The sequence below is a fragment of the Eptesicus fuscus genome, chromosome 1, assembly GCF_027574615.1.
Source record: "Eptesicus fuscus isolate TK198812 chromosome 1, DD_ASM_mEF_20220401, whole genome shotgun sequence".
Lineage (NCBI taxonomy): Eukaryota > Metazoa > Chordata > Mammalia > Chiroptera > Vespertilionidae > Eptesicus > Eptesicus fuscus.
Genome location: NC_072473.1, coordinates 8649657 through 8677287, shown reverse-complemented (window position 1 = coordinate 8677287; position 27631 = coordinate 8649657). Strand labels below are relative to the sequence as shown.

Below are 27631 nucleotides of genomic sequence, written 5' to 3'. Positions count from 1 at the left end.
CTGCCAGCCTGATCACCCCCTAACCACTCCCCTGCCAGCCAGATTGACGCCTAACTGCTCCCCTGCCAGCCCCATTGCCCCTAACTGTCCTCCCCTGCAGGCCTGGTTGCCCCCAACTGCCCTCTCCTGCTGGCCTGGTTCCCCCCAACTGCCCTCCCCTTCAGGCCTGGTCCCCCCAAACTGCCCTCCCCTGCCGGCCTGGTCACCTCTAACTGCCCTCCCCTGCTGGCCTGATTGCCCCTAACTGCTCTTCCCTGCTGGCCTGGTTCCCCCCAACTGCCCTCCCCTGCAGGCCTGGTCCCTCCCAACTGCCCTCCCCTACAGACCTGGTTGCCCCCAACTGCCCTCCCCTGCTGGCCTGGTCCCCCCTCAACTGCCCTCCCCTGCTGGCCTGATCACGCACAATTGCCCTTCCCTGCTGGCCATCTTGTGGTGGCCATCTTGTGTCCACATGGGGACGGCCATCTTTGACCACATGGGGCGGCCATCTTGTGTGTTGGGGTGATGGTCAATTTGCATATTACTCTTTTATTAGATAGGATGACCAGAGAGAATAACATAGTGCCTCTCATAGTAAGTACTGAAATATTTTTAATAAACTACAGTAAAAATCTATACCAGAATCCACCTCATCATCCAGACATAAAAAAAAAAAAAAACATCAAGCCGAAACCGGTTTGGCTCAGTGGATAGAGCCTTGGCCTGCGAACTCAAGGGTCCCAGGTTCGATTCCGGTCAAGGGCATGTACATTGGTTGCGGGCACATCCCCGGTAGAGGGTGTGCAGGAGGCAGCTGGTCGATGTTTCTCTCTCATTGATGTTTTTAACTCTCTATCCCTCTCTCCTCCTCTCTGTAAAAAATCAATAAATATATTTTTTTAAAAAAAGCATCAAAAGGCCCATGTGTAAGCCACCAAATAATCCAACATTTCCTTCCAACTCAGCCCTTTGTCACTGTTAGAAGGGAAATCAGATACAATTCCTGTTTCATTATTTTATTGAAAAGAAGCTTATATAGTTGTGAATGCATGATGGTATCAACCAAAGCTATGCTTTTCACTAATCTTGTCAAAGATTCGATTTTTTTAAAAGAGTGATTATAGATCAATTAGAAGACTGTTGGAACAGGAGCTGAATTTTTTAAAAAGCCAAAGTGATAGCATAAAAATGAACTCCCCAAATCAATAGGACCACTCATATTTCAAAGTCTAAAAGCACAGAGATCTAAAAAGTTCTGGCCATTTTCTTGAGCTATATACAAAGATAACCATGGGTGATAAAACATTAAGTTAACAGCTAAACCCTCGGGGTTTGCCTAAAATATACTATCACTGAGTTTGATAGGGATTTATGAGGTCTCTCGTGTTTTTTTTTATTCAAACTATACAAATATTATTTAAGATTGATCCCACAGCTTTGGAAATGATGTGCGATTTTTGTTTAATTGAAGGGTATGTGATGGATTCCTCGGTTGTTTCTGTATAAATGCATGCTGACAACCTTCACAGAAGATCAGGAAGAACCAAAGGGCTTCATTCCAAATGAAGTGACATGCCTCTTGGCTGCGCTCTATTTTTTTTTAATCTTTATTGTTGAAAGTATTACATATGTCCCCCTTTTTCCTCCCATTGACCTCTTCTAAACCGACCCCAGCACCTGACCCAAATGTTCACCACCCTATTGTCTGTGTCCATGGGTGATGCATATATGCATACAAGTTCTTTGGTTGATCTCTTCCCACCCACCCCCACCTCCCACCTTCCCTCTGAGATTCAACAGTCTGTTTGATGCTTCTATGTCTCTACATCCATTTTATTCATCAGTTTACTTTGTTCATTAGATTCCACATATGAGTGAGATCATGTGATACTTATCTTTCTCTAACTGGCTCAGTTCACTTTTTATAATACTCTCCAGGTCCCTCCATGCTGTCTCAAAGGGTGACAGATCCTTCTTTTGTACTGTTGCATAATATCCCAAGGTGTAAAATGTACCACCGCTTTTTTATCCACTCATCTACTGATGGGCACTTGGGCTGTTCAGTTGCCAAGATAGCCCGAGAAATACTGGTGCTTCTTTGCCTCAATCCAAGAAAGAAAGAGGGATGGGGAGAGAGGGAAGGGGAAAATGAGGAAGAGGTGGAGAGGGGAAGAAAGAAGAGGAGGGTAGGGGGTAACAGAGATGGAGAGAGAGACACCAAAGAAGAAATAGAGCAATTTGTAATTCTGCCCAATTTCAAACTAGTTCCTAGAGATCATTGAGAGTCTTCCCCAACCTGCAAGGAAGGGTATCATGCCGGAGTTACAGCCAGCTGTAGTCAGAAGTCAGCTGCTATTGGCAAAGCCCGAGCTCTGAAATGGGTAGTAACTTCTGCTCTCTGAAACCTACCCTTCATATATTTTATGGCAGCATTTGGGGAAGATCCCAGAATGGGTCACTCTTTCCTAACATGTTTACCTGTCACTGGCTTCAGCCACATACATCGTCTGTTCCCTTTAAGTGTCAGCTCAACCTTCTCCACCCTCCCACTACCTAATACAGAAAATGACAGACTTTTTATTTCAGAGTCAGAGACCCCAAGATTGATTCAGATTAATCATTGACCACTTTGAATATGGTGTCATTATGAGGAGAGGACAGGATAAGGTCATCTAAGGCCTTTTCCAGATCTAACTACAAAACTTATACTCTATTAATGACTCATCACATTTTCTTTTGACACTACTCGGTCTTGTCAATAATCACCCATGACTAGCTCTCATGTTTTGAAAAGACCTTGCCTGCCTAAAAAGTGAGAAAGTTTGTCAAAAGCACCAGATGTTTCTGGACTCTTTCTATGAAAGCTATACTTCTCTGAATAACAGAAATCAGATCACTGCCCACTGCCTCTGAAAGGAGCAAGAGAAACTGCTAATTTGTCCAATCTTCTGAAGGAATTGATATAAATGTTGGATATATTTCCTATCCAAAGGGTTTGTGGAGTAACTGTTTTATTAATGGGAAAGACAGTTCTATTCCAACCTTCTGGTGTGCTGGAATGTTCTAAATCATTATCTGATCGTAGTTACATGGATGCATACATATGTAAAAATTCATCAAGTATATATTTACGATTACGGCACTTTGCAGATTTCACTGCTTATGTAATTTTTTTCAACTTTTTCATTATGTATAACAGTTCTATTTCAGTTCCCTGCGCAAGGCCACTTGGGGACACTGGGATGTGCCTAAAGACGCCAAGTCAGCACCTGGCTGTATAGGAAGATCTTCCTCTTCATTTTATATCAGCTGGGAGATTTAGGAGTTACCTATGCCACAATTTTCATGAAAGGGCAAGTGACTTTGGTTCAAATCCATCCAGAGAGTACTACCAGTAGAATGAAAGTAACAGATGACTCACACCCAGATCATCCCTATTACTCATATTATAAGATGCAAAAGCCTAATATCAGTTAAAGGACAATAACTGTAGATTCCAAGGACTCCCCAAATTATCTGGACACCATTTAAGAAACAAGAGTTTCTTGTAAGGCCTGGATGGAAAAATGTCTAGGGTTTAGGATTTTTGATGAGGCCTTACCTGCTTGCAGGTACTCTGGCTGCAGAGTTGGAGGGAGGCCCTCGGGCAGTGGATAGCCGTTCTTCCGGGCCACAATGAGATGAAATGCAGCACAGAACTCAGGCAGGGTCAGGGCTCCATCGCAGTCAGCATCACTAAGTTCCCTAAATATAAAAGATGTCATGAGTACCTCACACTGGGCTTAGAGGAAAATTTGCTCATCCCCAGGCACGCAAACACAATTCCCAGGGGTTCCTGGATGCTTCTTTGACCCTGCAGAGTCCCCAGACCCATGTGAAATCTCAGGGGGCCACGTGGAGGAAGAAAAAGTATGACAGACAGCACTGGTATAGAGTACTTTATAAACAAAAATGTAAGTTCTTCAGGTCTCTGATAGGTCTGTTTTACAACCCTAAGTATACAAGAAAAGCATAGATGGCACAAAAAGTTAAATGCTGCCCAGAATTCCACAGATGACAGCCATTCAGTAAGTGTGTGATATGAAGAGCTCCTGACTCGGTGCTCAAAACAGTCAGAGGAAGGGCTGGCCCTGGCCCTTTTACAGTTATCCCAGCCATTATACAGTTCCTGGAGCTCAGGCATGAGCGCTTCATTTTTTTCAGCTGTAAGGAAAAACCTTGAACTTTTCAAGTCACACAAATGTTGTATCGAAATTTTGCTTGAGAATCCTCTCCTGGGAAAATATAAGTAAGCTCAATAAATACTGGTTGAATTATGTTTTCAGATAAAACTAGCAACTAGGGAAGGCTGGAACCAGATAAGACAGAAAGGAAGAAAGGGAGAGTCTTGAAAAGGCTTATCTTTGCTTCAGTCATTGTTTCCCACTGAAAGGCACAGACCTATGTACTCAGCACAAAAGAAACCTATTTGCCAAAGTAACTAAGACCTTCTAAGCTCAACCCGTCTCTTAAGTGTACAGAGACAAGTATACTTGTTAGAACAAGTAAAGACGTAAGACATGAAAGTGTACCAGAAGTGTGTTACTATTTGAAAGAAAGAATATTAAAGGTAAGCTCCATTCACATCCTCCTCCCCCAAATATTTAATATGTACCAGCCCTGAAATAGCAGCTCCCAGGCTGAGGGGAGTGCTGCCAACGCTGAATGGAGAGAATATCATTCAGCTTTTATGTATATGTCCCCACAAAAAGATAGGAAGCCTCATGCCAATTATGGTAAGACTGGGAATTCTGCCAAAACAGATTGTATTCTTCTAAAAAATGATAATTTCTTCTTTTTCCTCTCGCTTTAAAATCTAACATAAGGCTTGTTATAAAAAAAATACGGTAGAATATATTGCTGGTGAATAAATCTAGCTCAGGATCCTAGGTACATTGGCATGTGCAAGGATTATTGCAGTAGCTTTCCAATAAAATGCACAAAACATGACAAAATGATATCATAATTTTTGTGAATCTCATGAAAAAAAGTTTTACATAAATATTCCAATGTTTTAATTATATATTTATAGCAGCACAGTCTCCTGCCCAGTCATGAGGAAGAACAGCCCACACGCAGCTGCGAGTTTATGGAGGCACCAAGCGTTTTCATAAATGCAAATGGAGCCATCTGGACTGTCCCAGCACAGCCCTCTGGAGTCAGGGCTGTGGCCAGCTAAGGTACAATACACTCCACAGCTGCAATTCTGAACTATGGTCCAGCTAAATTTACAGGCAGCTAGAATAGTCAAATTTAACTTAATTCCAAGACATTTCACCTGGCCTCATAAAATATTATAAAGAATACTTTTCAAGGTCCTCTGGTTACTTGCATCACACCAAACAGAAAAATCTGAAAATAAAATACACAAGATGGAAATTCTCATATGCCCACACAATCACTTAGACTGAAAAGGGATCTAGATGAGGATAATAACTAGGAAATTACTTTTTTAAATAATAGCTAATTATGTGCCAGATACTGTTCATTGTGATTTTCATATAACTTATTTAATTTTCACAGCAACAAAAATTTAAATTCTCTTCACTCTCTTAGTCTGTTAAAAAAAAACATTCAAGAAATAAGACTTTTAAAATGCAACAGTAGGAACTAAAGAATGAATATGGATGACTATATCATACCATATGGCATTAATTGTACTTACCATATATAGGAGAGTTCTGGAATGGAAAGCTTTGATTTGGTGAAGAAGTTCTTGGCCACTGAACCTGTCAACAGCCATTGTTTAAATAAATTATTAATTAATATTTAGAGCAGCTTTTATATTTAATGTCAATGAATCACCATTTTTTCTTTCAACAAACTCTACCATATAACCACAAGCACAACATTTATTTATTAAAGCAAATACAAATCATGTGTCTAAAAACAATATGTGAACAGCTTTTAAAAGAATATATAAATTAGAATAGGGCAAAGAAGCAATGACATAACACTTATTATAACATGTAAATTATATGATTTAATTCCTGCTTCACTTTTACTGAAAATGTACAAAATTTTACTAAAAATTCAAAAGATAAATTTCAAAATTATTCAAGTAAAAACCTGTCAAGCACTTTTAATAAAAATCAATACACAATCATGGTAGAAAATAGCAAAAAAATAAAAATAAATTAACGGCATTCATCTTATCACACAGACATAAGACAGGCCTATTGGGAAAGAGTTTTGGTGAGATTTAAGCTCTTTGGTGGCTCTTTAAGAAACGTATCCAGGAACCTCCTGCTACTTTCTTTAATCATTGTAAATTTACCAATATCAATTTAAATCAAGTACTCATTCCATTTTACATGTTAACAAATCTGCACTAAAGTCTCAACTACACTTAAAATGTTGGACCCAACCATTATTGAGATTGAAATTTTTATGCTTCCAACTCTCAAAAAAATTTCGACGTTCAAAAGCCTCAATTTTAACACAAAGAATAGTCAAATAAAAGCCCCAAGCTCTATGTTAAGCAGATAAAGTCAAAAGTCATTCCATGGCAATGACAAGTCTTCTAATTAGCCTTAAAACAATCTACATATATATAAAAGCCAAGCAACCAGAATACCAGAGCGACTGGAATGACTGGAACAACTGGTCACTATAATGTGCACTGCGGCCAGCCAACTGGCCTGAGTGGGGGCTGGCCAACCTCCCAGGGCCGCAGCCCCTCCCCCTGGCCAGCCTGGCCCCCAATTGCCCCCCCTACCGATCATGGGCGGGGACAGCCGGCCCCTCCCCCCCCCTGCTGGCCTGGCCCAATTGGCACTCATTGGAGTGGGCTAGCCTGACCCCACCCATGCACGAATTCGTGCACCAGGCCTCTAGTTAATTATAATGGACTCTAAAGCAGACTTATTTTCCTTTGATAGCTTATTAAGGATCAAAGGCAAAGGACCCTATAAACCAATAAGCCTTCTCCCCAAAAGTAGCCCGAAAATAATGCTGACATATGGTTGTTGGCCATCAATGCAACTACCTTGTCAAACATTTGTCAGAAATGTCTTGAAAGCCTATTTACCAGCTATAGACAATGTTCCCTCATGTTATTCTTCTTTTTCCCCCTTGATATCCTTTCTTCAAATCACACTAGGCCCAAACCCAAAGTGATTGGCCTTCAGAGAGTAGAGACTGTTGTACCATAGTATCCCAGAAAGGTTAGGTGGAGCTCATAGGGGAGCCAACTGCTAACAAGTTCAGTTGTGCTATGGCTGCTCCCTGCCAAAAGGGGAAGCTAATGAGAAAGCCCCAGTGCTCCCTCCTTTGGTACTGACAAAAGTTCAAACCATGCGTTTGAAACCCTCCAGCGCAGCTCCACCCCCAACCACCATAGAAACTCCAAGCCAGCCTCCTTTCCTTGTTCTCTGCAGCCATTTTCATACCTTGCTGGGGAGTCACATGAGGGGCACACAAGGGAGAGGGGAGGCTTAAAAGTTGTCAGCAGTCAAACATCAAAACATGAATTCAGATTTGTTATTATAAGAAATCTCTCAGTCTCAGATCTCTCACTTCTCTCCTCGTTCTCTCAATTTTCTCAGAACTCTCAAGAGTTACACACAGCATTGATATCTCAGGGATATAATAGTAGCACACCATATATATATAGATCTTTGCAAAATAAAGACGAGTAACCCAATATAAAAATGGGTAGAGCTGCCTGACCATTGTGGCTCACTGGCTGAACATCAACCTATGAACCAGGAGGTCACCACCCGGGTTGCAGGCTTGATCCCCAGTGTGGGGCCTGCAGCAGGCAGCCAATCGATTATTCTCTCTCATCATTGATGTTTCTATCACTCTCTCCCTCTCCTTTCCTCTCTGAAATCAATAAAAAATATTTTTTAAAAAGGCATTTATATGATAATCAAGGAAATCTGAACAATGAAGACTTAATAATATTAAGGAATTCATGTTCTTCTATTTTAATGTGTGCCAATGAATTATGGTTATATTTTTATTCTTTTCTTAAAGAGAACTCCTTTATATATTTTTAATGGATTTCAGAGAGGAAGGGAGAGGGAGAGGGAGATAGAAACATCAATGATGAAAGAAAATCATTGATTGGCTACCTGCTGCACGCCCCCTACATGTGATTGAGCCCGCAACCCGGCATGTGCCCTTGACCGGAATCCTTTCAGTCCACAAGCTGACGCTCTATCCACTGAGCCAAACCAGCTAGGGCTGTGGTTATATTTTTAAAAGAGTCCTTATCTTTAGAGATACATCCTGAAATACAAGAGTAGGCAAAATAGGCTTACAGTTGTCTGTATGGAAAATAATACAGTAATTAATAAATAATACAAGAATAAACTGTGTTTCATGTACTCACAACTGTAAACCTACTTTTGCCCACCCCGCATTTTCAAACAAAATTATCTGGTAATTGCTTCAAAACCATCTGGAGTGAGAGAGGATATAGATAAAACAAAACTGTTGGGGCTGTGTGATAGGGGTTTGTTATACTAGCCACTCCAGCTATATCTACATTGGAGATTCTTCAAAATAAAAAAGTTTGAAGAAACTAAAAACATTCCTAACAGCTACCTATTTGTATTTGTCTAATCATTTGTATAGACTATGAAGAAACTCACTTAAGCAATGGGTATGGTTACCAAATAGTTCTGTACATACTATCTGTTTCTCCTTATTTCTTTAAAATCATGTTGCTAACATTAATTTGTTTGTCTCTACAGTAGTCTGCCTTCAATCAAGCCATTATCATCAATCAGAAAGTGATGGTCACATCTATATAAGTGCATTTCAATTACACACCTTATTTCACAAGAGAAAATTAGTCTTAGTCTCACTTCAATGTCAGGTTACAATTATCAAGAACATATTGTTATTCTACAAAATTAAAGTACAAAAAGAAAGTTTTATGAATTTTTATTCCAGACTCTATTATTTCACTGTTTGATTAGTCTTCACCCCAGTAAAATGTAGGCACAGAGGAATTAAATCAATTCCTCTCGGTTTGAATTTTACATGAGAATGCAACAGGAATACATATTTCTGAAGACAGCCCAAAAGAACTGACATGTGGACATAAAAATGCTGGCCAATTTTCCTCCCATATTTTAATTTCTCTCAGAAAAACCAGAGGAGGAAGTCTTGAGCCAAAGAAAACGAGCATGAATTTGAACTTTTAAAGCATATATAACATAAGGAGAGTGTAATGCTAGCTGTAGAAGGTTACACTACATCTTTCTCTAACTCTAATATAATGAGTAAGCAATTAAAGATGTTGCCTTGGTGCCATGCTCTATCATTTCAAAAACTGCTCCAGCTAATAAATCACAAGGTCCAGACCAAACTCTGAGTTAACCCTTTGAAATGGAAACATCATTTTCTAAATGTCATTGCCAAGTGTTTTTCTGCATAGTTTATAGCTAATAAGAAATTTGATCTTAGAGGGAAATAAATTGAAGTCACAGAAGGCTGTCATACTCATTTTGTGTAAACTATTTCTCAAGATGTGTACTGTTATTTATATGAGACCATGACCTGGAACCCACATTCTCACCTGTCACACTTCATTACCTGAAATGAAGGAACTTGGGTCTGGCTGAAGGGATCTGAACTGATTGACATAGTACTCCCGCTGCTCTTCTGTTATCCTCCACGGTTCGTCCGGGTAATTACTGTTATCTTGTGGTTCTCTCTCCACTGAAAAGGACTTTAAAAATAAATAAGCAAATGCTCAGAGCATCTCTCTTTAGCGAGATGAAGTAGATATATTAAACACCAATAAAAGTTATGCATTATACTCAATTTTTTCCTCAATGGAATAATTTAAACACCGTGTAACTAGAATGTAAACTTCTGAAGGGCAGACATTATGCTTTATATTTTTGTAGTGAAATACTGAACACTTCGTGAGTGATGAAAGTGTTTCCAATGTAATGAAGGAGGGTAAAAAGATTATTTGCCACATTTTGATCTTTTCAGATAGCTGAGTAGATAGTAAAATAACCGATTCTTTTTAAAACACAAAAAGAAAATCTTTAGAAAAGCTGTAACCATATAATCCTTTTTTCTGAGGCATTCCCATTGTATAAATCTGAGAATCAAAAGTTCCAATTCAAATTCCATCTCCCATGTCCTACTTAAGTGGCAAGTAAGGATCACGCAAGCTCTCATCCGGCATTTGTGAATTGGGATTAATATTTAGTAATAGAGCTGAAGAGAAAGGAGAGCTGTGATGGTACCACAACAAATGGAGTAACAGGGGTGCATCAGACATGCCACTAGGGGGAGTGCAAGCCAAAGTTGAGGTTTTAAGGATACAGAGAACCACAGAAAAGATGAAGAAAACAAAGCTTGGGTATGGTGTGGGGAAAGAAGCAAAAACGGTGATTCTGGGAGGAGGCACCCAGGGCTTTGCTCTATCCCTCCCATCTACTCTAAGGCTACGGTGCTACTACAAAGGGATACCTTCATGAAACCAACAGGTGAACACAAGGAGGGTAAGCCTTTAGGACAAAAGAGATTAGGAAAGAAAAAGTTTTATTGCACATAAGCTACCAGGTTGCCACTTATGAACACACTATCAAAGAGTTAATAATTAGGAAGGCACTGTATTCACTATCCCTAGAAAAGGCAGGAGACCATCTCCACCTCCTTTCCCCCAATACACACACCCCATTCCAGTAAGTAATTCTTCCCAGAAACACCTGGCTCTCCTCTGAGGACATTCTGAGAAGACAGGAGACTATAAAACTTTGAGCTGTGATATAACCTTGAGATGTCAGCTTTGAAGTTTTCATACCAGGCGAGTTTCTACTAAATGTAAATCAAACCATTTTTAAATGCCCTGGAAGCCACTATCCATTAAGTCAATACCCTAAATTCGGAGTTCTTTGAAATTTACAAAGCATTTCACACATCCCTATCTCATACAGCATCTCAAAACATTTGAGAGGTAGAAAAAGCAGGTGTCATTATCCTTTTCCCAGATGAGGAAATGAGTGTTAGAAGACTTGAGAGGAGCCCATACCCTTCAATGAACCCTTGCAGTCAGCAAATAACTTCCCTCTTTAAAATATATATATATATGTTCTTATTGATTTCAGAGCAAGAGGAAGGGAGAGGGAGAGGAGGTGAAACATGGATGAGAGAGGGAAACACTGATCGGCTACTCCCCACCTGGATTGAGCCTGCAACCTGGGCATGTGCCCTGACCAGAAATTGAACCAGAGACCTCTCAGTGCATGGGACAATGCTTAATCAACCACACCAGCCAGGGCAACTGCCCTCTTTTTCATCTGTTGTTCAAAGCCACGCTCTGGCATATTGAGCTTTTTTTTTTTTTTTAATTGGGTTGCTTCCATGTGAATTGTTTTCAGAAACCCCCTATTCATTCTGGTAAGAAACAAACAATATAAAGAAAGAAAGAAAGAAAGAAAGAAAGGAAGGAAGATCAAAAGTCAGTCTGAGCACCTGATGGACCACACAACTTCCCAAAATGCTCCAACCAGATTCCAGAACCAAACTCAAATGCTCCAGGTAGCACTTTCTGAAGAAGCCCAGATGTCTGAGCGGGTTCAGGGCGCATGCAAAACTGGAGCTTTTCTTGGTTTTGGCTTCTACTTGGAAGCCCAGGGTCCACAGCTCACCCAGCCCTGTTTTTCGATGCCTTCAACCTCAGCAATTAGACATTTTGTCTTAGGTGACTGACTTTGTCTGAAAAGGGGGCAGAGCCCAGAGTGGAGGTAGTCAACATGTGCTGGACTGTGTTCCTGGCCATATGGTAATGTGTAGAGCTCACAGGAGCTCTGCCCTCTAAGTCAACACTGACAGAAACAGCTGGAGTAAAGGGACCTAAAAAGCTGGGCACGGACCGGCGAGACAAGAATGACCATCTATGAATGAACAATTTAAGCAAGCAGAGATGGTTCACAAAGCTGGTGGGACACAGGGAATGAAGGTGCCAATATCTGGGAATGAAGGTGCCAATATCTCTGTGCTAGCTGTTGACTGCTGTGTTCTCTGGTTCTGACATGGAAACTACTACTCCCATGGAATTCATTCCTTCCCTCCAGGAACTGAAGATGCCATATTCAGTTGCTGTTGTTAATGTCAGCCCATGTTTGTTCTTTCACAAATTCCAGGACCACTGCTCACTCTACTTCCTCTCCCACATAACCTCACTCCTGAGTGGCATCAGTGGCCTCTTAGCAGGTCTCTCGGGTCTATTCTGACAGCAGAAATTAGGAATGGACAGAAGAAAGTGATTGATTCCTCTGTTTAAAAGCGCAGTGGCTGGTATGGCTCTGGGAGTGGGGCCCAGGAATCTGTGATTTAACAAGCCCTTCGAGTGATTCAAAGCACAGTCAAGTTTGAAAAGCAATGCTATAGAACATGCATGGCAAAGCAAGAAAAAGGAACAGCATTTGCAAAGACACCCAATATATAAGAGAAAATAGCCATCTCCTGAAAGTAGCTTGGTTGGGCTACATATAGAAAGACTAGGCTACCAGTGCAGAGAGGATATTAGTGGAATTGCCTCACGATGGTCCAAACAGAAAGCAGGTCCCGGATTACAAAGGCCCAGGTGCACCAGGTTAAGGGGTTTACTAGTAGACTGCATCTAGAAAATAGGGAACCAAAGATAAATATTAAGACACTGAAATAATCAGATTTGAGTTACAGAAAGAACACTTCAGTGAGGAGACTGGAGGAGAAAAGACTATAGGTAAGCCCTAGCTGGTTTGGCTCAGTGTATAGAGTGTTGGCCTGTGGACCGAAGGGTCCCGGGTTCAATTTCAGTCAAGGCCACACGCCCAGGTTTTGGGCTCGGTCCCCAATAACGGGCATGCAGGAGGCAGCCAATCAATGATTCTCTATCATCACCGATGTTTCTCTCTCTCTCTCCCTTCCTCTCTAAAATCAATGAAAATATTTTTTAACACTAAAGGTGAAATGACTAGTTAAGGCCATATCAGTAACCCCAACCAGAAGTCAAGGTGACCCCAGGGCTATGGGAGGAGTAAGAGGAAAAAGCCCTATGGCCACCACCAGAGGAAGGCCCATTCTAGCAGTGGGATGACCTTTCTGTCAGCACCTAGAGGGCCATCTCGTTGCAGGACCGAGAGACATGGAACCATATCCAGATGAACCCAAAAGTCAACCACAAAAATCAACCTAACTTTTCAGACAAAGTCAGTCACCTAAGACAAAATGTCTAATTGCTAAGATTGAAGGCATCGAAAAACAGGGCTGGGTGAGCTGTGGACCCTGGGCTTCCAAGTAGAAGCCAAAACCAAGAAAAGCTCCAGTTTTGCATGCGCCCTAAGAGACCTCCCCCATTTCAACTCCAGCTCCAGTGGTTTGGTTGGCTGGGTGGAGATATATGCTGCTCGCTGCCAATTTTGAGCTCTGCCAGCATTTTTAAGAAAAAATAAAAGGAGAGAGAAAGAAATCGTCTACATCTGTCTGCTGAAGTCACAAACATATGGTTCATTATACAGTTTCTCTAGACGCAAGAGAATTAGATTTGCTTATATTTAAAACATTCAAACCCTTGGTTTTGTTTCAAGTGAAATGCAAATATTTTGCACTGTAAGTTATTATCTCTGGGGAAAACAGGCTGTTTATAATGAAAGGGACTTCAAAAGACTCATTAAAAAATAATACTATTAATAAAATCCCCAAAGTTGACATTTATCCCTGAAGTATCTTAAAAATCAAGCATAGTTGAATAATATGAATTGCAAGGAGGCATTGTCAGGGGGAACTTCAGAAGGGTGTGTATATTTTTTCAAAGATAGAACATTTCTGTTTAGAATACAATCCCACCCTGGAAGCATCCTGTAATTGCAGCCTGCGAGTCCAGCCATTTCATCCAAGGTTGCAACGACCTTACAACAATGTATTTTAGGTGCCTTAATAAACAAACCATCTGGAGTAGCAAAAACTGTCATTGAGTGGCTACCCGCTCAGGAATGACATTTTCCAGCCCCCCAGTTAGGTACCCTTGCAGTTAGGTACAGCCATGTGACTGAGATCTGGCCAATGCAATGTGAACACAAGTGACTCGCACCACTCCCAGGCAGGGCTAGCACCCTGCAGCACTCCTCTATGCATTCCTTACCCACTGGCCCGCAGAATGGGAGATGGCACAGTCACGGGACAGGAGGAGTTCTGGAGCCTGAATCACCATGTGGCAGAAAGCTACCTACCAACCTGTTAGATGAGTGAGAAATATACCTATTGTGGTTAAATAATTTAAAAGTGGGACATGTTTGTTACAGTAGCTGTTAACCTAACTAATCTAGCCTTCAAGCAAGGTCCAAAGTAAAGACAGACCTGTGCAGTTTTCTGTTCTGTAAAATGAAAATTATGGGACCCACTTCCCAGGGTTGTTGTGAAGATGAAAATAGGTCAAATATATTAGGTTCTTACAGTAACTGGCCCAAGTAACTGGCACTAAGCAAAGTAATGAATATGTGTTACCTACCATTCTCCTGTGACTGTGGTGGTAGTTTTAAAAATGTTGTTTATCTTAATAAACAGCCACTGTAAATTGCCTAATAGACTCAGAGAGAACCTTCTGAGCTGTTGAAAGTAAATCCCTGAGTTTCACAACATGTGGTTAAAGACATCTTTGTGCATTTATTTCCATGAAGAAACTGATGAGGTTAAATTGCTCTGTTAGAATTTAATTGCAATGAACTTTTCTATAGTCAGGAACAGAAGTTATTTATTGCAACGTCCTGTGAATCTGTAATTATTTCAAAATAAAAAGGGAAAAATCTTTTAAGTTCTCTAACTTCATAGGTAAGGGAGAGAGCCCAGCCTTTACTGTTGTGTGACACTTTTGATAAGTGCACGTGAAGTTCAGCTCTAGTCATTATAGTAGAGCTCAGGCTAACCTTTCTATATCTGGACAAGAATTGGCAATTTGTCCAATCATTTGTCTATTTGTTTATTCATTCAGCAAATATTTATTGAGTGTTTCCTATTTGATAGGTACTAGGTATACAACTGTGATCATAATGAACAAAATTTCTTGCCCTCATGGACCTTATTTTATAGTGAGAGTAGGGTGGGAGACAAGATTTATAGAGTATAATATAGCACAGTTTAATGTGAAAACACCTAGTAAATGGTAGAGTAAGAACATGAATGGGGGTCCAATGTAATCTTAATCAGCAATTCCTACGGTTCTCTCCCTCCCATCAATCCATCCATGCATCCATCCTACAACAATGTACTATTTCCTTTTCAGAACAACCCATTGCGGCAATTTTGCAGATTGAGGATCTGAGCTTGGTATGAATATGCTATATTTACACCTCCCTCCCCAGTTTCGTTGTAGATTTTGGTCAGTGAACTATTAAATTATATAGAGTGCCATCTTATTTCTCACATATTTTTTGCCTACATGCATCTGACATGTTTTCACATCAGAAAAGAATCCTGTAGATAGCCATACAATACAGGTATTCCATCATTTCACTGTTTAGTATGTGACACTAACAATATTTTGATTAACATAAGAAATGCTTATGAGTAATCATTGTCTCCAATTCTTCCATCAGAAGCCAAGATCTGCTGCTCCAGAAAGGCATTTTTCCTCTACAATTGTCAGGATTGTGTTATTGCTTAGAGGAGAAAGTGAGAAATCACCAGTAAGAGGAGTCTTACAAAGCCACAGACTTCCAGTACCAATGCATTAACGTCCCCAGCCCAATCCTTGCCAGTTTGGTCAAGTCTGCCTGTTTCTTCTCCACTATGTCCTCCCCTTAACATTCCACAGCCTTAGGTCAGATGGGAAACAGATGCACCAAGAACTTGGGTTGAATTCAAGGAATGCTTTAGAACAGCAGTCGCCAACTGGTGGTCCGAGGACCACTGGTGGTCCGCGAGGTCCAAAAGGTTGGCGACTGCTGCTTTAGAGAATGAGGCTACAGATTAGAGGTGGGAAAAGTGCCAGTTCTGGAGGCACACACTGGGTTCAAATCTGGGATGGTCACTTACCAAAGTGACTTGGGCCAGTTTCTTAACTTCTGAGCCATCCGCCCCACCTGAAAGGCCGTTGGCCTAAGGGTTCTGCACACCTCTCCAGGCCCATCTCTCTACCACTCCAGGCTCTTACACAGGCTTTTCTGTTCTTTGGCTGTCTCCTCTCCATGCTATCTATGCATGGTAACCTGGCTCACTCAACACCCACTACTCCGCCTCTTAGCATCATTCCTTGCACTACAGAGGTTGGCTAGGTTAAAAACTACACTTTCCCTATATCTTTGCTGCTAGAATTCCAGATGGGACGCGGAGACCACGCCATCTTGAGAAACAGAGCTGCCTGAGACTCGGATCCTGGCTTCTGACACAAACCAGGACCCTGCAGCCACTGGGGACAGAGAACTGCTATCACAGCTTCAGACCAACAAACAACAAGAATCCAGACGTCCCGGCAGAATTCCGTGAGTCAAAGAGCCTACCCCCTCCCCGCAGGCACGCAGACAGCGCCATTTTAACTGATAGATCCGCCTCTCTCCCAAGCCGCAGAGCTGTGCGCAGGGACTCGCTCCCCCTCAGGGAATTTGGCGCGCGCGCGCGCGCGCGCGCGCGCGCGAGAGCGCACAGGAGAGAATCAGCTCCCTGTTGGGGAAATCTGTCAGTGCGCACAGAGGGCACCCCTTCGGAGAATTTGGGGGAATTTGGCTTGCGGGTCACAGCTCTCCCTTCAGGGAATCTTAGTGCTTGCACAGAGGGGCTTTCCCTTGGGGGAATTTGGCGCGCAGGACAGACTCCGCCCCCCTTCCGGGACTCCGGGAGAGTGCACGGAGCCAGCTCACCTTCAGGAAATCAAGAGTGTGCGCCCTAGCCGGTTTGGCTCAGTAGAGAGAGCACACACAGGTCGCAGCTCCACTTCAGGGAATTTGGCACGCCGGACACAGCTGCCTGGGATCCCTGACTCACAGCGCATTCACACTAAGAGCCAGCGACCCCAATTGTTGGTGCATGCACACATAGGGACCCTGAGTCTCAACGAGAAACCGCACAAGGCAACAGAGACTCTGACACTCTAGTCCTGGTGCAGACAAAGGGAAACTCTGACTCCTGGCACTTGCTAAGGATCTCATTTTCGGCACATACCAACAGTGTGGTGCAGACAGGGTCCCTGAATCTAAGTGTGCACACGAGACCACACGGAACACTGGGGACACTGACCCTGGGCAAGTCTGGTTCCCACCAACCAAAGGCAGCCACACGTCCTAGTGTCAGAGCACTTCAGTGAAACTCGGGTGGAGTGAAGTCCCCACAGCACACGGCCCAGGTCCACGCAAACGGAAGCTTGAGCTTTCTGGTGATAGCCAGAATGGGGAAACGAAATAACTCACAGAGGAAAGAAAATGTGGAGTCGCCAAGAAAGGAAATCAGTGAAACTGAAGCTTGCAACATGACCGAAAAGGAGTTTAGAGTAATGGTCGTGGAATTTATACATCGGATGGATGAGAAAATCAACAACTTATGCAAGAATCAGGAAGAAATGAAAAGTGATATAGCTACAATCAAAAACACCATGGAAAGTTTCAACAGTAGACTACAAGAAGCAGAGGACCGAATTAGTGAGTTAGAAGATCAGGTACAGAAACAAGCTCAATCTCAACAGCAATTGGAGAAAAAAATTAAAAAGCAGGAGGAAAGCCTAAGGGAGCTTCGGGACAACATGAAACGAAGTAACATGCGTATAATAGGGCTGCCAGAAGGACAAGAAGAGCAGCAGGGATTAGAAAATCTATTTGAAGAAATAATGACAGAAAACTTCCCGGATATGGGAAAGATAAAAGTTACGCAAGTACAGAGAGTCCCAAGCAGGATCAACCCCAAAAGACACACACCAAGACATGTCATAATTTCAATGGCAAATATAAATGATAAAGAGAGAATCTTAAAGGCGGCAAGAGAGAGACAGAGAGTTACCTACAAAGGAACACCCATCAGATTGTCAAATGATTACTCAACAGAAACACAACAAGCTAGAAGTGAATGGACGGAGGTATACAAAGTGTTGCAAAGCAAAGGACTGAATCCAAGAATACTATATCCAGCAAGACTATCAATCAAAATTGAAGGGGAAATCAGGAGCTTTGCAGATAAAAAAAGGCTTAAGGAGTTTATTACCACCAAACCAGCAATGCAAGAATTGCTAAAGGGAATACTGTAAAAAGAAGAAATAAACAGGTAAGAAGGAATATAGACACAAAAATAGATATGACCACAAACAAATACCTTTCAGTAATATCTTTAAATGTAAATGGACTAAATGCTCCAATCAAAAGATATCGAGTAGCTGAATGGATTAAAAAACACGACCCATATATATGCTGTCTACAAGAGACCCACCTCAGAACAAGAGACTCACACAGATTGAAAGTGAAGGGATGGAAAAATATCTTTCAGGCAAATGGAAATGAAAAAAAAGCTGGGGTAGCAATACTTATATCTGACAAAATAGACCTCAAAGTAAATGCCATAACAAGAGATAAAGAAGGCCACTTCATAATACTAAAGGGAGAAATCCAACAAGAAGAAATAATTCTGGTAAACATATATGCTCCCAATATAGGAGCACCCAAATACATAAAAAAACTCCTGGAAGATTTCAAGGGAGAGATTAATAGCAATACAATCATAGTAGGAGACTTTAATACCCCACTATCACCACTGGACAAATCCTCTAAACAAAAAATCAGCAAAGAAACAGCAATCCTAAATGAATCACTAGACCAGATGGAATTAATTGACATCTTTAGAACATTTCACCCCAAAGCCACAGAATATACATTCTTCTCAAGTGCACATGGGTCATTTTCAAAGATAGACCATATGCTGGGTCACAGGCAAAGTCTCTTCAAATTCAAGAAGATAGAAATTATATCAAGCGTCTTCTCAGATCACAGTGGCATTAAACTGGAAATCAACTACAATAAATACAATCCAAAGAAATCAAACACTTGGAGACTAAACAGCATGCTATTAAACCATGACTGGGTCACCAGAGAGATCAAGGAAGAAATAAAAAACATCATGGCAACAAATGACAATGAAAACACAACAATCCAAAATCTTTGGGATACAGCGAAAGCAGTCTTGAGAGGGAAGTTCATAGCTCTACAAGCCTATTGCAAAAAACAAGAATCAATGGTAATAAATTACTTAACCCTACAACTCAAAGAGCTAGAAAAAGAGCAGCAAGAAAAGCCCACTGTAACCAGAAGGAAGGAAATAACAAAGATCAGAGCGGAGATAAATGACATAGAGACCAAAGAAACAATACGAAAGATCAACAAAACCAAGAGCTGGTTCTTTGAAAGGATAAACAAGATTGATGGACCTCTAGCCAGGCTCACCAAGAAGCAAAGAGAGAGGACCCAAATAAACAAAATCAGAAATGAAAGAGGTGAAATAACAACAGACCCCGCTGAGATACAAAGGATTGTTACAAAATACTACGAACAACTCTATTCCAACAAACTGGACAACCTGGAGGAAATGGACATATTCCTAGAAAAATATAACCTTCCTAAAATCAATCAAGAAGAATCTAAAGAGCTCAATAGGCCAATAACTATGGATGAAATTGAAGCAGTCATCAAGAAGCTTCCGGCAAACAAAAGCCCGGGGCCTGATGGCTTCACAGGAGAGTTTTACCAAACATTCAAGGAAGAACTAAAACCTATCCTCCTCAGACTATTTCAAAAAATTCAAGAGGAAGGAACACTTCCAAGCTCCTTCTATGAAGCCAGCATCACCCTAATACCAAAACCAGATAAAGACAACACAATGAAAGAGAATTACAGGCCAATATCCCTCATGAACATAGATGCCAAAATCCTCAACAAAATTCTAGCAAATCGGCTCCAGCAGTACATCAGAAAGATCATACACCATGACCAAGTAGGATTTATCCCAGGAATGCAAGGATGGTATAATATCCGCAAATCAATAAACGTGATACATCACATAAACAAATTGAGAGATAAAAATCACATAGTCATATCAATTGATGCAGAAAAAGCATTTGACAAAATCCAACACCCTTTCTTGATAAAAACTCTCAACAAGGTGGGAATAGAAGGCTCATACCTCAACATAATAAAAGCTATATATGATAAACCCACAGCAAACATCATACTCAATGGACAAAAACTAAAAACATTTCCCCTAAGAACAGGAACAAGACAGGGATGCCCACTCTCACCACTCCTGTTTGACATAGTACTGGAAGTATTAGCCATTGCAATTAGACAAGAAGAAGAAATAAAAGGCATCCAAATTGGAAAAGAACAAGTAAAGCTGTCTTTATTTGCAGACGACATGATATTGTACATAAAAAATCCGAAAGACTCCGTCAAAAAACTAATAGACTTAATAAATGAATTTGGCAATGTAGCAGGATACAAAATTAACGCCAAGAAATCTATGGCCTTTCTATACACCAATAGTGAACTTACAGACAGAGAGACTAAAAAGGCAATTCCATTTACCATTGCACCAAAAAAATTAAGATACCTAGGAATAAACTTAACTAAGGAGGTAAAAGACCTATACACGGAAAACTACAGGACACTGAAAAAAGAGATAGAGGAAGACGTAAACAGATGGAAGAACATACCATGTTCATGGATTGGTAGAATCAACATCATTAAAATGTCCATACTACCCAAAGCAATCTATAGATTCAATGCACTCCCCATTAAAATACCAATGGCATATTTCACCGACCTTGAAAGAACTCTCCAAAAATTCATCTGGAATAAAAAAAGACCCCGAATAGCCACAGCAATCCTGCGAAAGAAGAATAAAGTAGGAGGGATCTCAATACCAGATTTCAAGCTGTATTACAAAGCCACTGTTCTCAAAACAGCCTGGTACTGGCACAAGAACAGACATATAGATCAGTGGAACAGAATAGAGAATCCAGATATTGACCCAAACCACTATGCTCAATTAATATTTGACAAAGGAGGCATGAACATACAATGGAGTCAAGACAGTCTCTTCAATAAATGGTGTTGGGAAAATTGGACAGATACATGCAAAAAAATGAAGCTTGATCACCAACTTACGCCATACACAAAAATAAACTCAAAATGGATACAGGACTTAAACATAAGACGGGAAACCATAAAAATACTAGAGGAATCCACAGGTAGCAAAATCTCAGACATATGCCAAAAGAAATTCTTCACTGACACTGCCCCTAGGGCAATGGAAGCTAAAGAGAAAATTAACAAATGGGACTACATCAAAATAAAAAGCTTTTTCACAGCAAAAGAAACCATTAACAAAACAACAAGAAGGCCTACTGCATGGGAGAACATATTTGCAAATGGCATCACTGATAAAGGTTTGATCTCCAACATCTACATGCAGCTTATACAACTTAATAAAAGGAAGATAAATGATCCAATAAAGAAATGGGCAACAGACCTAAATAGAAGCTTTTCAAAAGAAGACAGAAGGAAGGCCAAGAGACACATGAAAACATGCTCAACGTCACTAATTATCCGAGAGATGCAAATCAAAACAACAATGCGGTACCATCTCACACCTGTCAGAATGGCTATCATCAACAAATCAACAAACGACAAGTGTTGGCGAGGATGCGGAGAAAAAGGAACCCTCGTGCACTGCTGGTGGGAATGCAGACTGGTGCAGCCACTGTGGAGAACAGTATGGAGCTTCCTCAAAAAACTGAAAATGGAACTCCCATTTGACCCAGTAATCCCACTCCTGGGAATATATCCGAAGAAACTAGAAACACCAATCAGAAAGGATATATGCACCCCTATGTTCATAGCAGCACAATTCACCATAGCTAAGATTTGGAAACAGCCTAGGTGCCCGTCAGCAGATGACTGGATCAGAAAACTGTGGTACATCTACACAATGGAATACTATGCTGCCATAAAAAAGAAGGAATTCTCATCATTTGCAGCAACCTGGATGGAATTGGAGAACATTATGCTAAGTGAAATAAGCCAGTCAATGAAAGAAAAATACCACATGATCCCACTCATTTAGGGATAGTAAAGATCAGTATAAAGTGACGAACAAAAAGATAGATACAGAGACAGTAAAGCATCAAACAGACTTTCAAATTACAGGGGGAAAGTTAGGGAGAGGTGGGGGAGTTATGAAATCAAATGAAGGACTTGTATGCATGCATATAAGCATAAACAATGGACGCAAAACTCTGGGGGGGGAGGGCATGTGTGGGTGTGGGGTGGGGGGGGGTAATGGTAAGATATGTACACATATAATACCTCAATAAAAAATATTAAAAAAAAAAAAAAAAAAAAAATAAACAAATACTCCTACAGAAAACTGGTTCAGAACTCAGTCACATGCTGAAAGAGGCAGGGAACAGAGCACTCATGCTGCTGGACTAGGTCATGTGTGATGTGGAGCTGAAGCCGAAAGCAATGGCAGCAATTGCCCAATTCTGTAGCTTTGTTATTGTGGCAGAAGCAAGGCCCCCTTAGCCACCCAGTCCTGCTGTGTGGTTTTGGAAATTATTCTCGCAAGCTTAGAATAGTCTGAATCTTGAGCCCTTCCAAAAATTTGGTAGGCTACCCACACCCCTATTACAAATTCCTATCTGCTTAAGCTAGCCAGAGTAGACTCTGCTGTCCACAACAAGGAACCCTACCAGCACATGCCCCTTGTCTAGGCTCTTCCCGTTATGTGAAATACCCTTCTCCTTGCCTCCCAGCACTATCCTTCCTTTGCCTGGTTAACTCCTAGCCATCCCTCACTTCTTTGTGGAAGCCTTCCCTCACTTTCTAGCCTTAGATCAGATTTCTCTGTTATATGCTACCAAAGTACTCCCTTGCCTTTAGGGCAATTGTCAGTTTTCCATTACACATGCAGAGCTGGGATCAATTGATTTGCATCCATCTCCCTCCCTCCCCCCCCCCACCCACTTGACTGCAAGTTCTCTGAGAGTAGGCACTATGTTTGTAGTCCTCAGGGTACCCCTGTCATGGTGGCTGACCCATAATAAGCACTTAGTAAATATTTCCCAATAGATAAGCAGAGGATATAGTGTTGCAAGAAGTCTGCCTTCTAAGTATTGGGATGACCGAAAGGACACATACAATCTAAAGGACCACTACAACGCTGGGCCAAATAAACACTGGATCAGTAGTGATACTTTGTTGGGATAGGCACTTGGGGACATGGCATCACATGCTCACCTGAGGTCAAAGGCAGTGCTAATGGGCCTATATCAGGGCTAAAGTAGTGCTATTATAAAGGAACCTCCCATATTCGCAGCCTAGTATATATTAACTGAGACTGAAAGGTCCTGGGGCATATGCTAGAAACAAACACCACTCTCCTTTCCAGCTTTAAAAAGTACTGTCTGGCCAAAACCAGTTTGGCTCAGTGGAAGAGCGTCGGCCTGTGGACTGAAGGGTCAGGTTCAATTCCAGTCAAGGGCATGACCTTGGTTGCGGGCACATCCCCTGTGGGAGGTGTACAGGAGGCGGCTGATCGATGTTTCTCTCTCATTGATGTTTCTAGCTCTCTATCCCGCTCCCTTCCTCTCTGTAAAAAAATCAATAAAATATATCTTTTTTTAAAAAAAGTACTGTCTGGGACCAGGAGTTCAGTTAAGTGTTTTGAGCTGCATCTGATAGGCTAAATCTAACAAATCTATGTGGGCCCTAGCTATTACCAGGAAAGTTCTGGACACCATAAGCCTTTAATGCAATGCCCACAGCTTGTGGGGAAAACAACGCTGACCCCACAAATAAGATGTATTTATTTGCTTTCATCAGTAGTCTAACCGACCTGCTGCATAGATGCTAGAACTCTAATGTGGATCAACCTACCGTTTTGACTCTCCCTCCCACCACCCGACCCCACTATCTCTAAAGCATGGATTTTGAAAGGCATCATCAGTCCTAACACTTGTGGAGTCAGTGTCTTTTTCCCAAAAATATCCTTCAATTTCTTACTTCTTATTCAGATACCCTCTTCTTATATCCTGGTGTCATCTGTCTTTCAATGATCCAGTATCTTTTTGCTATTCTCATCTTATAACAAAACATTTTTGTCTTTCACATAGAAATGCCTCCCAGCAAAGAAACCAAGCAATTAACATCACTTTAACTGTTAAGAAGTGTGGGTACAAGGTAAGCACCTGAGGAATACAAGAGACAGCTAAAATTTAGGCTGAGAAAAGTAAATTTCAATATCAATTGAAATTAAATGTTTCAAAAATAAGGACTAGAAAATCTGAAAAAGAATTGTAAGTAGGTGGAGAAAGTAGGAAAGAGGCTTGACGCCATAAAAAATAGGACCTCTTTGTGGTAATAGTGACCATTAGACATCTGTTAGTCCTAGGTAGACTCGGCAAAGAATATGCTGAAGATAAAGCAACCGCTGAACTCCTATGAATGGTAAAATTCCAGTGAGGGTTTAAAATGAAACAGAGAATGAATCTGGTAAAACAAGATGTTACATCAAGAACAAGGCACATGCATTCCTAAAAATTTATCAAACCAGTTCCTCCTGTTACACACAAAGGCAAACACACATATATTCTCTCCCTCCTTCCTTCTCCCACCCCTCCCTCTATCTTTCTCCTTACTATTTCACTCAGAGGAAGAAAATTGAGTTGTCTAAGCAATGCTGAGAGGTCAACACACACAGGTACACTAGGTTAACATTTACCATCACTAACCACAGCAGATTCTCCTAGCCCTAATCTCTACCCATAAACTAAATAATTCAACTTTACTGTCATGAAGATATAATCATTGCAGGCAGCCTGGGGCTCTCCAGAACTGAAAAGAAGCTGGGGTCCCTACCCTCCTTCCAGGGCCTCAGGAGCCCAGGACCTCTTCTCAACCATGCAAGGAGCAGTTTTCCACGTACATTGCAGTCGCTCACTCATCCAAAGGAACAGAAACCCCAGCTTCTATTTTCAGACTGGCAGAAATGACAAACCAATAAGGAAACACTGATAACTCAAAAGAAAAAAAAGAGGGCATAGGATATGAACAAGCAATTCACACACACACACAAAAGGAAATACAAATGACTCATAAGCTTAAGATATTCCACTTCACTAATAAAGAGAACTGCTAATTAAAACTACACAGATATCATTTTTCACCCATCAGACTGGCAAAGATTCGTAGATTTTTAGCACAGTGTGTTTGCATGGGTATGAAAAATTAGCATTTTCATACATTGCTGGCAAGTGTATAAATTGATACTGTCTCCAATTTGAGAATCTCCTACAAAAATTAAAAATGTGTAAACATTTCACCCAAGTATTTCATTTCTGGGAACTAATGCCAGATATACATATGCAAATGGTGCTGCGATTGCAAGTTCTAGATGTTGATCAGAGGGGCTGGTTAAATGGTAGATGGAAGATGCACACAATGAAATACTATGCATTTGGAAAAACAAAAAGATAGAGAAGTACTTTATGTACTGCTATAGAATATTATTAAACTTTTTTGTTAAGTAAAAAAAGTACACAGTGTATAACAGATGTATAATATGCTACCATACGTGTAAAAAGTAGAACTATATATTTTGCATATATTATATGTAATTACATACAAGAATACCTGTATTCACATATACAGAATATGCGCAAAATATTCCTAGAACAATACAAAAGAAATCAGTCCTGCCTGGCCAGCATGGCTCAGTGGTTGACCATTGACCTATGAACCAGGAGGCCACGGTTCGATTCCCGGTCAGGAAACATGCCTGCGTTGTGGACTCCTCAGTGTCGGGCATGCAGGAGGTAGCCTATCAATGATTCTTTCTCATCATTGATGTTTCTTTTTTTTTCTTCCTCACCCTAGGATATTTTTCCATTGATTTTTAAGGAAAGTAGGAGAGGAAAAGACAGAGAGAAACACTGATGTGAGACAAGCATATCAATTGGTTGCCTCCTGCACAAACCCCAACCAGGGCCCAGACCTGGGAGGAGCCTGCAACCAAGGTATGTGCCCTTGACCAGAATCGAACCAGGGACCCTTTGGTCCACAGGCCGACGCTCTAACCACTGAGCCAAACCGGCTAGGGCTCATCATTGATGTTTCTATCTCTCTTTCCCTCTCCCTCTCTCTCTGAAATCAATATATATATTAAAGTTACAAACTTTTGGGTTGATATGGTGCCTGGCTAGCAATGTCTAACAACCTACCCCTACCTGTTCATTAGGAAACTTCCACCGAAAGCATAGCCAAACCCCCATCTAGAATGGCAGGGTGGTAAAGTTCTCTACATGCTATTTGACATTATTTTGTCTTTGAAGTAAGAAGAATAGTTGAGTATTGAGAATTTACCCCAAAAGACTGTTACATTTGACTCTCCAGAAAGAGGAGAAAACCTCACAGCATGTATGTTTAGGGTTTAAAAAGTGAGTGTGTTTGCCCTAGCTGGTTTGACTTAATGGATAGAGGACTGGCCTGTGGACTGAAGGGTCCCAAGTTTGATTCCAGTCAAGGGCACATGCCTGAGTTATGGGCTCGATTCCCAGTGGCGGGGGTGGGAGGGGGCATGTAGGAGGCAGCTGATCAATGATTCTCTCTCATCATTGATGTTTCTATCTCTCCCTCTCCCTTCCTCTCTGAAATCAAGAAAAAAAATATTTTTTTAAAGTGAATGTGTTTTTGGTTTAAAATAAAGATAATTTTTTTCTAGTGAGATCTGGCTAAAATGATATTTCATTTGCCAAACCTAAAATCCCTAAAGACAGGTAAAAATAAACAGCATAAAAAACAATAAAGATAGGATGCCCCTTGCTTTGGCTGAGATTCTTGGATAAATGAGATGAGGAATGAACCATTTTTTAAGAATTAAAAAAATGGAAACCTCATATATACAAGAAATATTAGAAAATGCTCGTACTTCATGTTATCAATTGGAAAGGCGCATAGATGAGCTGAGACAAAAGAGAAAACAAAGGCAGCCGAAACCGGTTTGGCTCAGTGGATAGAGCGTTGGCCTGTGGACTCAAGGGTCCCGGGTTCAATTCCGGTCCAGGGCATGTACCTTGGTTGCGGGCACATCCCCAGTAGGGGAGTGTGCAGGAGGCAGCTGATCGATGTTTCTCTCTCATCGATGTTTCTAACTATCCCTCTCCCTTCCTCTCTGTAAAAAATCAATAAAATATTTGAGAAAACAAAGGCAAAGCAAGGATGAAGACTAAGGTTTCCACACAGAACATGGACCATATGGGAAATGACAAGCAACTCTGCATGACCAGAGGATAGAGGGAGAGAAGCCGTGGGCTGCTGTGACTGAAGAAAACAGTGGGGGCCAAACACCAGGCCCTGAGAACCATGTTCAGGAATGTGGATGATATGTTGAGAGCAGCGGGTAGTGTGTGACAGGTTTCAATCAAGAGAGTAGGAGAGGCTGATTTGTGTTTTTCAGATTAATTTTGTCTGCAGTGAGGATAATTAATGGATTTAGAGAGTGGCAGCAGGAAGAAAGAGTTAGAGGCCAATATACCAGATTTGGTGACAGAAGATGGACTGAACCAAGGAAGTGCAGAAGAATGGACAGATAAGAGAGGTATTTAGAAAGTGAAATGGCCAAGACTGGGTAA

General features: G+C 41.2%; 1 protein-coding gene across 1 annotated transcript in view; it reads right to left on the bottom strand.

Moving 5' to 3' along the window:
* Positions 1-27631, bottom strand: part of REPS2 (RALBP1 associated Eps domain containing 2) — a 184297-nt gene that overhangs the window by 77452 nt on the left and 79214 nt on the right. Inside the window, exons 6-8 of the mRNA XM_054715568.1 lie at positions 9568-9703; positions 5684-5747; positions 3581-3723 (exon numbers count right to left, since the gene is read on the bottom strand). Of these exons, the coding sequence (XP_054571543.1) occupies positions 3581-3723; positions 5684-5747; positions 9568-9703 (343 nt within the window). The remainder of the gene's footprint in view (positions 1-3580; positions 3724-5683; positions 5748-9567; positions 9704-27631) is intronic.